Source organism: Ipomoea triloba, chromosome 13, assembly GCF_003576645.1.
Source record: "Ipomoea triloba cultivar NCNSP0323 chromosome 13, ASM357664v1".
Classification (NCBI taxonomy): domain Eukaryota; kingdom Viridiplantae; phylum Streptophyta; class Magnoliopsida; order Solanales; family Convolvulaceae; genus Ipomoea; species Ipomoea triloba.
Window position 1 is genome coordinate 10,124,077 of NC_044928.1, and position 14,117 is coordinate 10,138,193.

The following is a 14,117-nucleotide window of genomic DNA, read 5'->3' on the forward strand; positions in this document are numbered from 1 at the left end:
ATATTCATACGCTTTGTTAAATACGGAGTATTAGAGTATATATTTTTAATTCATTATTCTATACTATATATTTAATCAATTGATCACTTTCATACTGTGCAACGAACGGGTGGCATGTATGATGATATTGGTTATAAATTTTTGACAATTTTTTTCAAAATTTTTACATTTTGTTATATTTAAGTTCTATGAAGGAACTAAAGTATTGGTTCCTTGCATGACAATAACACTTTTGATCTAAGACTATTATTCAAATTTCAAATGAGACAATTCTTGATTATGTTGTTGTATGCAATGACTATTAATAAGAGTCACTGACAAACATTATCACATGTTGGGCTACTACTAAAGAAACCAGTCTTTGTGTATAGTCAGTTGTGTGCTGTTGTATCTCGGATTAGCAATCCCAAAGGATTAAAATATTACGGAGTAGTATGTAGTGATTCAAATAAAGTTTTTAATTCAAGTAGATCTCTTATTTCATATTCTTTCTTATATTTACAAATTTGATTTAAATACAGTAGCTATATAATTAAATTAATTATTTTAAATTCAAATTCAAATAATAATACAAATGTTTCTTATCATTCTAACATAACAATAAACTTTAAAATCAACATAATAGTAACACAAAAACTTTTAAAATATATAATATTACATTGTATAGTTATACTTACATTTGTAATAAAAATAATTTGCTTAGTATCATAAGATTACAACAATACTTATAAACTTTAGTCCGTACATCGCACGGGACAAATACTAGTACTCTTTATAAGTAGGTTGATGCAACGTTATCATCAGTCATCAGAACAAGTGATGAAGATTGTAGACCCATTGCTTTTGGCATGCCTAGAAAGCCACAATGTATGTAGGTAGACCATATGAAAACTTGGACAATTTTAGCAATTTGGTGGAAATTGAAGAGAGCAATTCAAGGCCCACAACTTCTTCCTCTCCATTTTTAAAATTCGTCTCATTTGTGCTTCTAGATCACCCATGGATCGCATACATATGAATGAAGTGAGTAGGGAATTACACAAGAGTAAGAAGTCCTTTGCATAAAAATAAGCAAACATGTTTTGTGATATACAATACAATTCTCCCATGGTGAACTAGGTAGCAATTCATAAAGTCATTACTTTAACTAGATACATAAATTTGCTTAATAAAACTACACAAGTCACTATTATAATTACCAGCCTATAGTATTATTTTTAAAATAAATATGGTAAAATTTGCACCTTAATATAATTGAAACCATACAAAATGGAAAAAGCCCCATCATCACATTCTGTTTGAAGTATACTTTGAGAGCTTAACCACTTGCCTTCTCATTATCTTGTTTCAGGTAGCTAAGGACTGCCTCAGCCTGCAAGTAGCCAAAAAACACGTAGTTGTTAACCCAACCAAAAGAGTTTTTTCAACTTTTGGTTCTCGAAGTTTTGTGACAGTTCCACCTATAGTCTTTCACTATCATTGTTTTCACTAATAGCCCCTCGATTTTAAATTTTTACCACTTTTAGTCCATCCGGCAAGTTTTACAGCCAATTAGATGTGCAAATATTGATTTCAGGTGATGTTTAGCTAGAAAATACGTTAGAAAAACTAATAGTGTTAAAAGAAAATGACAGTAGACCACTTTTAGTCCTTCCGGCAAGTTTTCTCGCCAAACAAATGTTGTGCGCGTACTTGTTTCGGGTGATGTTTAGCTAGAAAACTCATCAGAAGGACTAAAAGTGTTAAAAGAAAATGACAGTAGAAGACTATAAGTAGAAATGTCACAAAAGTCGAAGGACCAGGAGTGGAAAAAACACCAATCAAAAACAAAGAAAGAGATCCTACGTGTTATATATATAGTTAGCATCAAACCTTTTCTCTTGCTCTGGTGTTGCCAGACTGCAACAGTGCTTCTAATGAAGGGATAGCTCCTTCATGGAGAATTATATTGCGGAGGCTATTACTGTTGGTGCATAGTAGCAGGAGAGTAGCAGCTGCATTCTCCTTACCTCTTGCTGATCCGCTGTTAACAACTTCAACCATGACGGGGATCCCTCCTTCCTGAACAATTGCGGTTCTTCCTTTATGAATGGTAGCAAGATTGTACAGAAAAGCAACTGCATCATCAGCCATCCAAAGAGCAGGGTCTAACAGCTCTATAAGGTATTTTACAGCACCTGCATGTAGGATTTGAGCTTTGTTTTCATCAATTAACGACAAGCTAAACAAAGCTGATGCTGCATCTTTCTTGCCTCTAGAAGTTCCATTTTTCAGTAAATCTACAAGTGGCTTTATTGCCCCAAGCTTGGCAATCTTGACCTTGTTATCCATGCCAATTGATAGACTGGTAGTGTTGAAGCATAATTGATTGAGAGCAGCAGCTGCATACTCCTTACTTCTTGCAGATCCAATTTTGACAACATTCACCAGAACTGGGATCCCTCCTTCCTGATCAATTAATATTCTTCCATCATGAATGGTAGCAAGTTTAGACAAAATAGCAACCGCTTTATCAACCATCCTGTCAGCAGGTTGCATCAACTTTATGAGGTGCTTTACTGCACCAGCCTGCACCATGCTAGCCTTGTTTTTATGAAGTATTGACAAGTTAAACAAAGCTTTTGCTGCGTTTTTCTTGCCCCTAGGAGTTCCATTTCCAAGGAAATTAACTAGAGCTGTTATTACCCCAGATCTCCCAATCTTGATCTTATTTTCCTCGATAACTGATAAGGTAAAAAGAGTGGCAGCAGAGTTTTTTTTAGCCACACGGCTCCCAGTCTCAAGAACATCAATCAGTGGCTCAACTGCACCAGCACTCACAATCGTGTACTTGTTGTTGTCATTGTTTGACAGTTTGAGAAGTGCGGTGACAGCATTTTCCTGCACTTTATGCACTAGGTTTGAAGCACCACTTAACCTAAGCATAATCTGGTTCTCCATGCTATGCTTGGCTTGTAACTGGAGTTCAGCTGCTGCATTTCTCCGCAGATCAATTGAAGTCATCTTCAAGTCCACAACAAGCTTTCTAACTTCCTTCTCAACTTCTGAAAGACCAGCCATTGTTTCAGGGACAGTGGAAGAAACTATTCTTGGATTAAACCTCTCAAATAGCCTGTGCCAGAGGGAGGGAGGACAAGGTCTTTCTTTGAGTGGGGATGGGAACCCAAACTCTCCCCTTGAAGTACTCAAGGTAGAAGCAGTGTAAGATCCTGATGCAACACCACTAGTCACACGAGACAATTTTAAATTTGACAGTGTGCTGGATGCAGAAGTAGTTCGGTTATGGCTGAGATGGCTGCCTCCATCAACTGATGGCGCATTGTTCATGGATAGCCACATAGAATATTTAATTGAGTTCATACTTCCATAACTTGAGTACGCCATCCAGTCTTCAGAACCATTAAGAGACACCATATCAACATCCACTCCCAACCCATAACTACCAACTCTGGACAAAGATGCATCTGAAGCTGAGCAGACAAGAGATTGAGAATATGTTTCTCTTTGAGATGCATAAGGTGAGGGATAACTTGTAGGGGAACCTAAAGAGTGAATTGAATCAGGTGTTGCATAAGCAGTTTGACTATGACCCCGAAGGAAGCTTTCAACAGTTGATGACACACTATTCATAGACAGCTGCATAGAATAGTAGCTAACTGAGTTTATACTTCTATCTTCTGACTTTTGCAGGCCGCCTACAGAACTCTTAAGAGACGTTGTCTCAACATCCAACCTCAGCCCATAAATGGCAGCTCCACAACAAGATTCCTCTGAAGACAAACAAGATTGAGATGGAGATGCCGCCTCTCTTAGAATTGCACTGGATGATATTGATACTTTCCTTGAGGAACAAGGGGATTCAGGTGATCCGTAGTTACAGTCCCATGAAGTTGAAACTATGTGATTATCTATGGGTGCACCAGATTCTCCATGCAGTACAACAAATGAGGGCTGGCTCAAGCTCAAAGCCTTCACTGGAACGGGTAGATTTACACTGTTTGTTTCACACCAATCTGTAATCTGTGCCTTAAGAGAGCAATTAGGAATAAGATTTGTGTGTGCCAAAGTTTGCCGTGTGTTAGGGCAAACTCTGAGGCCAAGAGCAATCCATTTTCGAATGCAGGCCCACTCATATGTCTGTCCAGATGCAACAGTTACAGGGTTCCTCATTAATTCAAGTGAGAGAGGACAGCAGAAATCTGCCGGAATTGAGACAGAGGTAGAATTCTCAGACTGTTTCATCATAACAAGGGCCTCACGCATATGAGTAACAAGACCAATAATCTGTTCAATGTGTTCAACTTCTTCACTCTTTTCATCTTGTTCTGAATTCTCCTTCAATTTTTCAAGGGCTAATATCTCAATAAGAAGATCCTGGTTTGACTTTAAGCACAGGCGATCAGCAATTTTCTCCAGGCTATCTGAGCTCGCCCCAGAACATTCCACTTGATCCTTTATAGTCTCAGAGATAGTTGTTGATAAGAGTTCATAATCCATAGACTTGATTTCCAGCACACAGTGCTACAAACCAAACACAAGACATGCACATGAACAGTTCAAAAACAAAGTTGTAAATAAAAATTAAACAAAAACAAAAACAAAATTCTGCTTTCCAGATATCCTACCTCAAGCAACCTTAAACTTGATTCACCTGGGAGGCACCTATAAGAAGATATGAGTAGCTGAAGAATTTTCAGGCTGCAACTTTGAACTTTTGCAATCAGAGATTCAACTTGCAGGACCTGCTTGACCAAACATCAGCTAGATAAAATCATAAAATAGTGAAGTGGTAATTGCCTAAATTCATAAGGATTTACATCAATCAAAAAGTTTAACCACATGAAAGCAGTTAAAGAGAGTTTCAAAATATAATATTTTGCAGTTTTAAACACCAGATAGAAAGATCTCTTTGAATCAGTCTCTAGTAGGTTAATTTTTTTTAAAAGTAAATACTCCATACTGAAGAGAGGAAGTAAAAAACAGCTTATAAACAGATTCACAAATCATAAATGGAAAGCAAAGATCCAAAGACCCACAAAATAAATTTTGCTGCTCCACGGTTGGCAGGTTTCAAATAGCTCCATCAGCTCATCAATTGCACGACCCAATTCGGAAAACACATTTTGAAGCAGCCTATCAGAAGCAATTTGAGTATAAACAATGGCATTGAGAATTGGCTTTAAAATCTTCAGTACATCTTCCGCCTCCCGATAATACTTACGAACCAGTTCAGAATTTAAGTTTTCCAGTGACGATAAAAGGAAAAGGCTGGTTAACAGAGAATTCTCTACCCCACCACCTGTTGCTGACGAAGAGCAATGAAACACAGTGAAGATAATCATTACCAAAATTGTGGAGACACAAAGTTGAAGCATAAAGAACTTGAGAACTACAGAGGTGAATATGTGCAGGTTCCACAAAAGTACAGGAAAAATATAGCCAAAAGTCATATATGACTAGACAGAACAAAATCCATTAGCATCAACAACTAATGCTTGATTAAGCAAGACGAAATCTAAATTAGTTTCATCTCTCGAAAACGAAAAGGAACTGATGAACCAGACGAAAGATGGCTTACCAATGCGACGCTCATTAGGTCGTCGACTCCAAACAAACGGGCTACGCAAAAACTTTCTCATAGAGCTGAATCCTCACCTCCAACGCCGTCCCCTGCTTCGCGTTGCAAAAACAATATTCGGTTTTAAATTAAATTGAAAAAAAAAATCAGTAGCTGTTGCAATTACTCCAGATTCTTTTACCTCTGTGATTCCTGTGTTGAGAAAAGAGGTTAGAAATGAGCAAGTTTTCAGGAGGATGAATCTTTATCCCGCAAGAGTAAGACCGCCATAAATGAAAGAGGTCGGAGCTCCAAAAGCACAGCATGGCGTAGCTTTCGCTTGTCATCATTGTTGGTCTCCTTCCTAATTTCCTTCTGGTTTCCCAAGTCTTGACTTCCTCTTTGCTTAAAGGGGGCAAAACTGGAAAAATAAATACTCAAGAGAAGTGTTACCAAATACCAAGCACCCGTTTTTTTTTTTTCCAAAAAAAAAACAAAAAACAAAAAAAACTTAGGGGGTGTTTGGTTGGATGGAAAATATTTTCTATGGAAAATGTTTTGCTAAAAGTGGAGGAAAAGAGTCTTTTATGTTGTTTGATTGGATGGAAAATAATTTCAATTGGAAAAAGTTTTCCTTAACAATGAGGAAAACTTTTCCCTAACCAATTAGTCACCGCACCGCCACCGCCACCACTACCACTACCACTACCACCCCCTACCATCACCACCCCCTACCCCCATAAAAAAAAACCAAATACACTAAGACAATTTTCTGGAATGCAACTAAACACTGGACACAATCCGCGATCCAAATTTTCTATAGCACTACTAGGAAATTTGTTTCTATGTCTGGCGGTAAAGAATATTTTACCATTTCATTGATCTTTATTGTAAACATTTTATGATTGAATGAATTAGTCTCTATATTTAAAAAAAAAAAAAAGACTTATTTTTCAAAAAACATTTTACATAAGTTATTTTCCTATTTTACAAACACACCTAGAGAAATTGATTGTTCCTATTTGGGTAAGAATCAACAAAAAAAATAATAGCTTAAAAACATATCCAAGTATAAAGGAAAACAAATTGATATGCTGCATTGATCTTTCTATCTCGAACCTATACCCTTACAATAATGGTAGAGTAAGGGGTGGCACCAAAACGAAATTTATCGATGGTGATTTCGTAGGTAGTCACTCCCTTCTCAAGAACTGTACTTGGAGACTTCTGCCTCATATTACTCCATCTTGAGCTTTCATTGTCAGTCTTGTCAGCCTTGGCGTGACCAATTCAAGTAATTCATTCACTGGCTCATTATCTTCTACCGTGGGCAACTTGAAGACACTAAAGGGGTCGTTTACTAACTTGGAAAAATGGAGAATTTTTCAAAAAAAATGGAGAATTGAAGAAGTGGAAAAATGGAAAATAGAAAACTTGTTTACTAAATTTATTTCTCCAATTTGATTTTCTATCTCCATTCTTCCGTTTATACACAATTTTGGAGAAACCAAAATCAATGTTCTTTATTTTTCCAAATGGAAACAAGCGTGCGGGTGAACAGTAGAATTTCCGTTTGAGGTCTCGTGATCGAATCCTGTTAGCAACTTTTTCTTTCTTCCCTTTTTTTATTCGCCCGTCGTCGTCATTATTATTATTATTATTATTATTATTATTATTATTATTATTATTATTATTATTATTATTATTATTATCTTTGTTGTAGGAATGTTAGCAACTTTTTCTTTCTTCCCTTTTTTTATTCGCCCGTCGTCGTCATTATTATTATTATTATTATTATTATTATTATTATTATTATTATTATTATTATCTTTGTTGTAGGAATGTACAAATGCTTTAATTATCATCATCTTTGTTGTAGAAATGTACAAATGTTATATAGAGGCTGTCGGGCTAGTAATCAATGAGGTTTTGCGTATTTTGTATTGTAGATATGTACAAATGTTATATAGAGGTTGGTGGATTTGTTGGTCGTGTGGTTAATCATGATGAACGTAATTTTGAGGGATCTATGCGCTTGTTCTTTCGGATTAGACTGGAGTTGGAAGTTGCGAAAGCTTTGAAGAAGGGTATGAAGCTGCGTCGTGATAGCGGCGAATGGGTAAAGATTGAGTTTCGGTATGAAAGGCTGCCAACGTTTTGTTTTATCTGTGGTTTGATTGGTCATGGAGACCGATTTTGCCCCAAAAAAGCGCAGGGGTGGGATCGGAATGCTGAGAAGCCATTTGGGCCTTAGTTGAGGGCGGGAGGACATCGGAATTCTCCGGCGTTTGGCCACCAATGGGTGGCGCCGGAAACTACAATTGAGCGACGTTCATGGAATGCTCAGGGATCGAAGTCCGATCATGATCCAAAAGGAAAAAATCCTCAGGATTCTATGTCTGATTCCTTGGCTGTTAATACACATGGTAAGCAGCCAGAGGCTATGCATGGTAAGTCTACGTATGGGATGGATAGTCAAGAATCCAACTATGGTAAGCCCACGTGCATGAATGAGATGGTTGGTACCCTTACCATATTTGAGCAAAAGCGCAAGCGTACTGACACTTGGGAGACACCTTGGGAGAGGGCATTTTTGTTAAGGGATTTCGTTTAGATTGCTTGTTCTTGATTAATTCCTTGTTGTGGGTTTGAATTATGGGAGTAATTCCTTCCCCTTTGTGAATGCAATCATCCACATTTGTTAGAACCCAAATTACATATCTCACCTTAGTATGGCATTAGGAGATTAAACACTTAAACCCGAAAATCCCACCCTCTCTATATTGTTTTCATCAACTTGCTTTCTTTATTCTCGTTTATTATGATATTCGCAATCGTTCAAACATCATTTCGTTAGGATTAGCTTCACATGAGTATCTTAGTAACTAGTGTTCGATACGCCTCGCTTCCCTGTGGATCGATACCCCGGAATACTCTGGTATTTGTTTGTTATGAAATTATGCTACAATCAGTCCCCGGACAACAATTAAACAGAGAAGGTGGCACCATTCTCAGTGACGCTTCCAGCTACAGACGTCTTGTAGGTCGGTTATTATACCTCACCGCCACAAGACCAGATATTACATATGCCATACAACAATTAAGCCAATATGTGGATGCTCCAACAACTGAACACATGGCTACTGCACACCGAGTTCTTCGCTACATTAAAAAGGCTCCTGGTTAGGTTATTTTATCCCAAAAATGGTGGTACTCAACTCAATGTATTCTCAGATTCTGATTGGGCCTCATGTCCGGAAACGCGCAGGTCTATCACAGGCTTTTGTGTCTTCTTAGGGCCTGCTCTTGTTTCTTGGAGATCAAAGAAGCAAGCAACTGCATCCCGTTCATCATCAGAGGCTGAATACCGTGCCTTAGCTGCCACGGTTTGCGAAGTACAGTGGATTACTTCCTTGCTTCGTGAATTACAAGTTTAACCAAGTAAACCTATAGCAGTATTTTGTGATAGTAAATCTGCAATCGCCATTGCCGAGAATCATGTTTTCCATGAGAGAACGAAGCACATAGATATCGATTGCCATATTGTGAGGGAGAAGCTGAATGGAGGCCTCATCAAGCTGCTGCCAGTGTCATCCCCTGCCCAGATTGCGGATGGTTTCACTAAACCACTCCCTATCTCACCATTTCAGACATTCACCTCTAAACTGGGCATTCAAGACCTCCATGCTCCAGTTTACGGGGGGTGTTGGAGGATGAAGCATGCAAGCTGGAAAAAGCTGTTAAATGCTAAGGGTCATTATGTAATTTCTCCTAGTAGGTGGTTATAACCGTCTTCTCTAGGTTGGTTAGCATGCGTGTATATATAACCCAACCACCTTCTTCATGCAATGTACTGAACCAAATATACTCTGAATAATACACACATCATTTCTTGTTCCCTCTTCTCCACGTGCTCACTGGCTCAACCAACATAGGAAATAAGTAAGAACCCTTCACCAGAACTGATAGAATCAATTCACTCAGCTGCACTTACACAAAAGGTCAAAAGCCTCCAGTTAATCCACAAGATTTGTAATAACAAAACTGAGGGCAAACTTCCTTTAGTTTAGAAGCAAAATCCCACAGAAGAGCCTAACATCCAATATATATTTTCATGCATGTGGATATGCAAATGTTAGTAGTACTAAAAAAAAAAAATGAACAGTGAAATATCAAGGTATACTACAAATAAATTGCCTGTCTTTACATATGTCTCTCCTTAATTAAAATTTTATAGATTTAAAAATCTGACTGTTAGGAGATGTTACATGAAAGTTATGATAGTTTTAAAACCAACTTTCATACAATATATATAAAATTACATATATATATATCGGGATTTAACAAAATGTATTCACGTATGTTGATGAAGTGCATGCATATTAATTATGTACAATATATATTTACAGCTTTAATGCATATCCACATGCACAAAGTTGACAAATATATATTCTAATTAATAGATAACTTCAACTTTAATGCATTTCCACATGCACAAAGTTGACGAACATATATATTATAATATATAACAATTCCATGCATACATTCACAACCACACAATTTCTTCAGCCAAGGTTTGATCAACATTAGCCATCCGAATGCATGCATGTACATAATCCATCCGAATTGTTGAAGACCAACCGAGACGCTAACGAACATCTGAAACCTTAATGATCATCCGAAACGTTAAAGATCATTCGAGAGGTTAAGGACCTTTGAATGGTTAAATACCTTCGAGTGGTTAATTTGACATATCGAACATTAACATCTCATAGGTTAACTTCTTGGTCCTGGAACTGATCTGAGTACTTTTCGGTTTTGACATTTTGTAAAATTCATATTTCTCAATTAGTTTTCTACCAAATCAAAATAATATTTATTACTCTACCCCTCCAAATATTATTATATTTAAGCTTTCATGGTAGTCGATCTGAAATATTGATCTCCATTACTATATAAATTTCCAACACTCACAAGCAACTTCAATTCTAAGAAGCGAAAATGACAGAAGTATATGTACACATGCATACACGTTGACATGCATACAAAGATTCCTTAACAAGAAGTTTGTTAAACTTCTTAACTGCATATATGTACAGTTTTACACACGCATACACGTTGACATACACACAAAGATTCCTTAACAAGAATTTTATTTATAAACTTCTTAATTGCACCGTAACAACCATAGTATTAAAAAAACAGGCATTGCTACTGACCCAATGTTTGTACTAATCTGTTTTTGTCATGCAGTCATGAGAAAACAACATGCATGAAGCTTTAATAGTCACATGGATGGAAAATTGATTAATATACATATTTCTATGCATATGCATATATAGATAAAATAACTTAAATAAAAAAATATACATATTTCTATGCATATATATACATACATACATAAAAGAGTATTTAAAAAAAAAAATACAAAGAAATACGCGACGGAGGGCTGGGCAGTGATCAATGGAGTGTAAGGTGTGGCAATTGGCGAGTAATGATTAAATTTGTTACTATGAAGTTGTGAAACTTGTTAGATACATGGATAATGATTAGGAGATAATGAGACTAGAAAAAACACATCACAATATGCCTTAGCTTCTATCTTGGTTCCACTAAAATTGAACCATCCAACAACGCATTAAAAGTAAACTTGTAAAATACTAATTTGTAATACATTAAAAATATTTAAAATGACCTATGCATGTGGGTTGTTAGGACTTAGGATATAATGATTTATTATTAATGATTGTGCAGCGGCGGGCGTAATTAATGGATCGGACGCAGCAATTAATTAATTAATTAGTTAATTAAGTTACGACGACGAAGACTGAATTACGTGTGGAGAAAGAGGATTTAATTAAATGGTTGATTGAGAGCATTAAATTTCATCACCTCCTTGAATTGACCTCTCTACATACACTAGCTGCGCTAATTAATTAAGCTAAGCTAAGCTAGCTAGGTCAATAATAATGGCGGAGAATGAGATCCGGCTAGCAGTAGGAGGAGGAGACAGTAATAGTGTTGCGATAACAGTAGCTGCGAATCTGGGAAACAAAAAGAAGATTCAGAAACTTCCACTTCACTTGCGTTACAAGGAGGACAGCGACTTCTACGATCCTAGAGTAGTGCCCATAGGGCCATACAACTATGGCCACCCATCGCTGCAGCTCGTCCAGGGAATCAAGTACAAGGTGTTGGATCATTTCATTTCCAATAATTCTTCTTCTTCTTGGCAGAAGGATTATGAGTTCTACTTTAAGAAGATGTTGGAGGTGGTGGATACGGCCCGGAGCTGTTACATATTATTGGAGAATAAATATCCATTTGATGATCACCGGTTAGCTGAAATAATGCTGCTGGACGCCTGCTTCCTATTGAATCACTTCCTGATCACCACCGATGATGCTGTTTTAGCCTGGGGGTATTACTCACCACTGGATATTACAACCTTGATTGACGCGGCTGGAGGGCTTGCTTTCACAGAATGCGACATGTTATTGCTTGAGAATCAGATCCCACTCTGGATTATTGAGCTCTTGTTTAACGCCAGATATTGTAATCCCCCCCATACATGGAAACAACTACTTTCCATGAAATGCCAACAAGTGGTTTGGGAAGAGATTGTGTTCAAGAATGTTGATGAGCTGGAAAGACATGTTAACCTGCAGCATGATGATGAAGCACCGCTTCATCTGTTAGAGTATTGTCATATGCTGATGGTGAGCCGCCCCCACTCTGCAGAAGCAGCAGGTATAGGTAACGCCCCAACAATGTCAACACAACAGTTAATAGATGAGCACGGGTATTTATTTAGTTCGGTCATGGATCTTAAATCAAAGGGCATTCATTTTAGGCGCAACTATACTGATTATTCTCTGAGGGGCATCAAATTCGACTCTACTCTTCTGCGAGCAGAGGTTAAGCTTCCCGTTTTTGATGCATCCACCGTTACCCGAGTTTGCCTCCAAAACATGATAGCTTATGAGCTCTGCAACTATAGACGTACGCAATTTGTGGTAGGTAGCTACATCAACTTTATGAAATCACTCATTGTTTCTCCTGGAGACGTTAAGGAGCTAAGAGAAAAGTGCATTATAAGAAGAGCAATTGGAGAAGACAACGACATTGTCAAGTTGTTCCATGGGCTAAACACTTATGGCTTTGATAACCCCGCCATCTTCAAGGAAGTCAAGCATAAAATCCTAAAACATTACAATAGCAAAACAAAGACGTGGATGGTTGAAATCGCCCACACTTATTTCAAATCCCCATGGACTGCTATAGCTTTATTTGCTGCTACTTTTCTTCTTGTTTTAACTTTTTTGCAGACTTATTTCACCATTAACCCGCGCGGTAACTAGCTAACAGATCAGAGCACTCGCATATATAGACGGCCACCGAAGCAAGCATGCAGAAAACATTTTATTTATTTGGAGTGATATGATAATAGATTTGGCATGTACGTAGTACAACAATACCATATATGTTGTAATTTCATTTCTCTACTGTACTGTGTGGTTTTAAATTTGGTACGATACCAATTTGCTTTTCTTTGCTGTGGATTTCTATCTTTTTAGTCGAACGTGTATAATTTTTATTTTGATTGAAATTAAGAGTGTTTGATGTTTCTTTTTGTGTGTGTGGTGTAGGTTATGGAGTATTAAATTATGAACATTGAAATTTATATTGTGTTAATACTATTGTATAAGTTTATAGAGTTTTACTACCTGTATTTTCAAAAAATTATATTGGCAAAAAAACTCCTATATGCCCCCAGAGTAATTAGGCAAGCAACACCCGAACCACAAGCATTGACCCGGAGAAAGACAAACGGCCACCACTTATACAACACTGGCTCTGATACCAAATTAAAACATGTGCTCCGATCCATCTCAACTAAAAGCCTAAGCTGATAGTTGAATTGCACTTATTATATTTATGCTCAATGTACTAAACTATTGTTACTCACTTATCTAATATTACTCCGATAACATTCTTACCGTCACCCCCTCCCTCCCTCCCTCCTTCCCTTGGCCTTGGACTAAAATAAAAATGTTGACATGGAATTTATCATTGTTACGTTCACCTTAAACCAATTTAACCCTAGAAAAAATAAATACCAAGTTATTAACACCAACCTAACAATAATGCTTCTTAATTTCTATCAAATCGCGGAGAGCTTGGTGAAGGCAAGTAGGTTCTAGACAAACATAAACTTTCTTCTTCCATCAACTCCTTGCATGGTCTCTGCCTCACTTCATGACCCCTTATGTGAAGATGAAAATTTTGATCTTTTTGAAATCCCTTATGGCAGATTTCATAAACAAACATGTATTAGTGGTCTACCTTGCGAGGTAAATTATAATCCACAGTATAATTTAACGGTAAGTTATTGTGGACCATTAACGCAATATACATTTTTTTAATATACTAAAAGTATATTATTTGTGTACTGAATGTACATTATTTGATAATATATTAAAAAATCATATACTTTTTATATATTAAAAATGTATTTTTTATTTATGGTTTACACAAATATGTAATAATGATTGTAATT

At 36.9% G+C, this 14,117-nt stretch overlaps 2 protein-coding genes across 4 annotated transcripts; one reads left to right on the plus strand and one right to left on the minus strand.

The window, feature by feature from the left end:
* Window positions 1–1,035: 1,035 nt before the first annotated feature.
* LOC116003081 (U-box domain-containing protein 2-like) lies at window positions 1,036–5,911 on the minus strand. 3 transcript variants are annotated; one of them, XM_031243258.1, is made up of 6 exons: window positions 5,760–5,911; window positions 5,579–5,670; window positions 5,037–5,299; window positions 4,626–4,742; window positions 1,873–4,521; window positions 1,036–1,372 (listed from the first exon to the last, which is right to left on the minus strand). In XM_031243258.1, exons 2-6 carry the CDS (start codon window positions 5,637–5,639, stop codon window positions 1,319–1,321), a joined length of 3,144 nt encoding a protein of 1,047 aa, XP_031099118.1. In that variant the 5' UTR covers window positions 5,640–5,670; window positions 5,760–5,911; the 3' UTR covers window positions 1,036–1,318. The 3 variants fall into 3 exon arrangements, with proteins under 3 accessions (XP_031099118.1, XP_031099116.1, XP_031099117.1); XM_031243256.1 differs by having other exon boundaries at window positions 5,037–5,305; XM_031243257.1 differs by having other exon boundaries at window positions 5,037–5,305; window positions 5,579–5,673.
* Window positions 5,912–11,526: 5,615 nt separating this feature from the next.
* Window positions 11,527–12,918, plus strand: LOC116001171 (UPF0481 protein At3g47200-like). Its single transcript, XM_031241061.1, has one exon. It carries the CDS (start codon window positions 11,527–11,529, stop codon window positions 12,916–12,918), a length of 1,392 nt encoding a protein of 463 aa, XP_031096921.1.
* The last annotated feature ends 1,199 nt before the right edge of the window (window positions 12,919–14,117 follow it).

Coding starts and splice junctions, on each gene's coding strand:
- LOC116001171 (XM_031241061.1), top strand. CDS start 11,527: ATGGCGGAGAATGAGATCCGGCTAGCAGTAGGAGGAGGAGACAGTAAT.
- LOC116003081 (XM_031243256.1), bottom strand. CDS start 5,639: ATGAGAAAGTTTTTGCGTAGCCCGTTTGTTTGGAGTCGACGACCTAAT. Junction 4,743..5,036: donor GGAGCAGCAAAATTTATTTT/GTGGGTCTTTGG, acceptor TTGGTCAAGCAG/GTCCTGCAAGTTGAATCTCT. Junction 1,373..1,872: donor ACACCAGAGCAAGAGAAAAG/GTTTGATGCTAA, acceptor GGCTACTTGCAG/GCTGAGGCAGTCCTTAGCTA.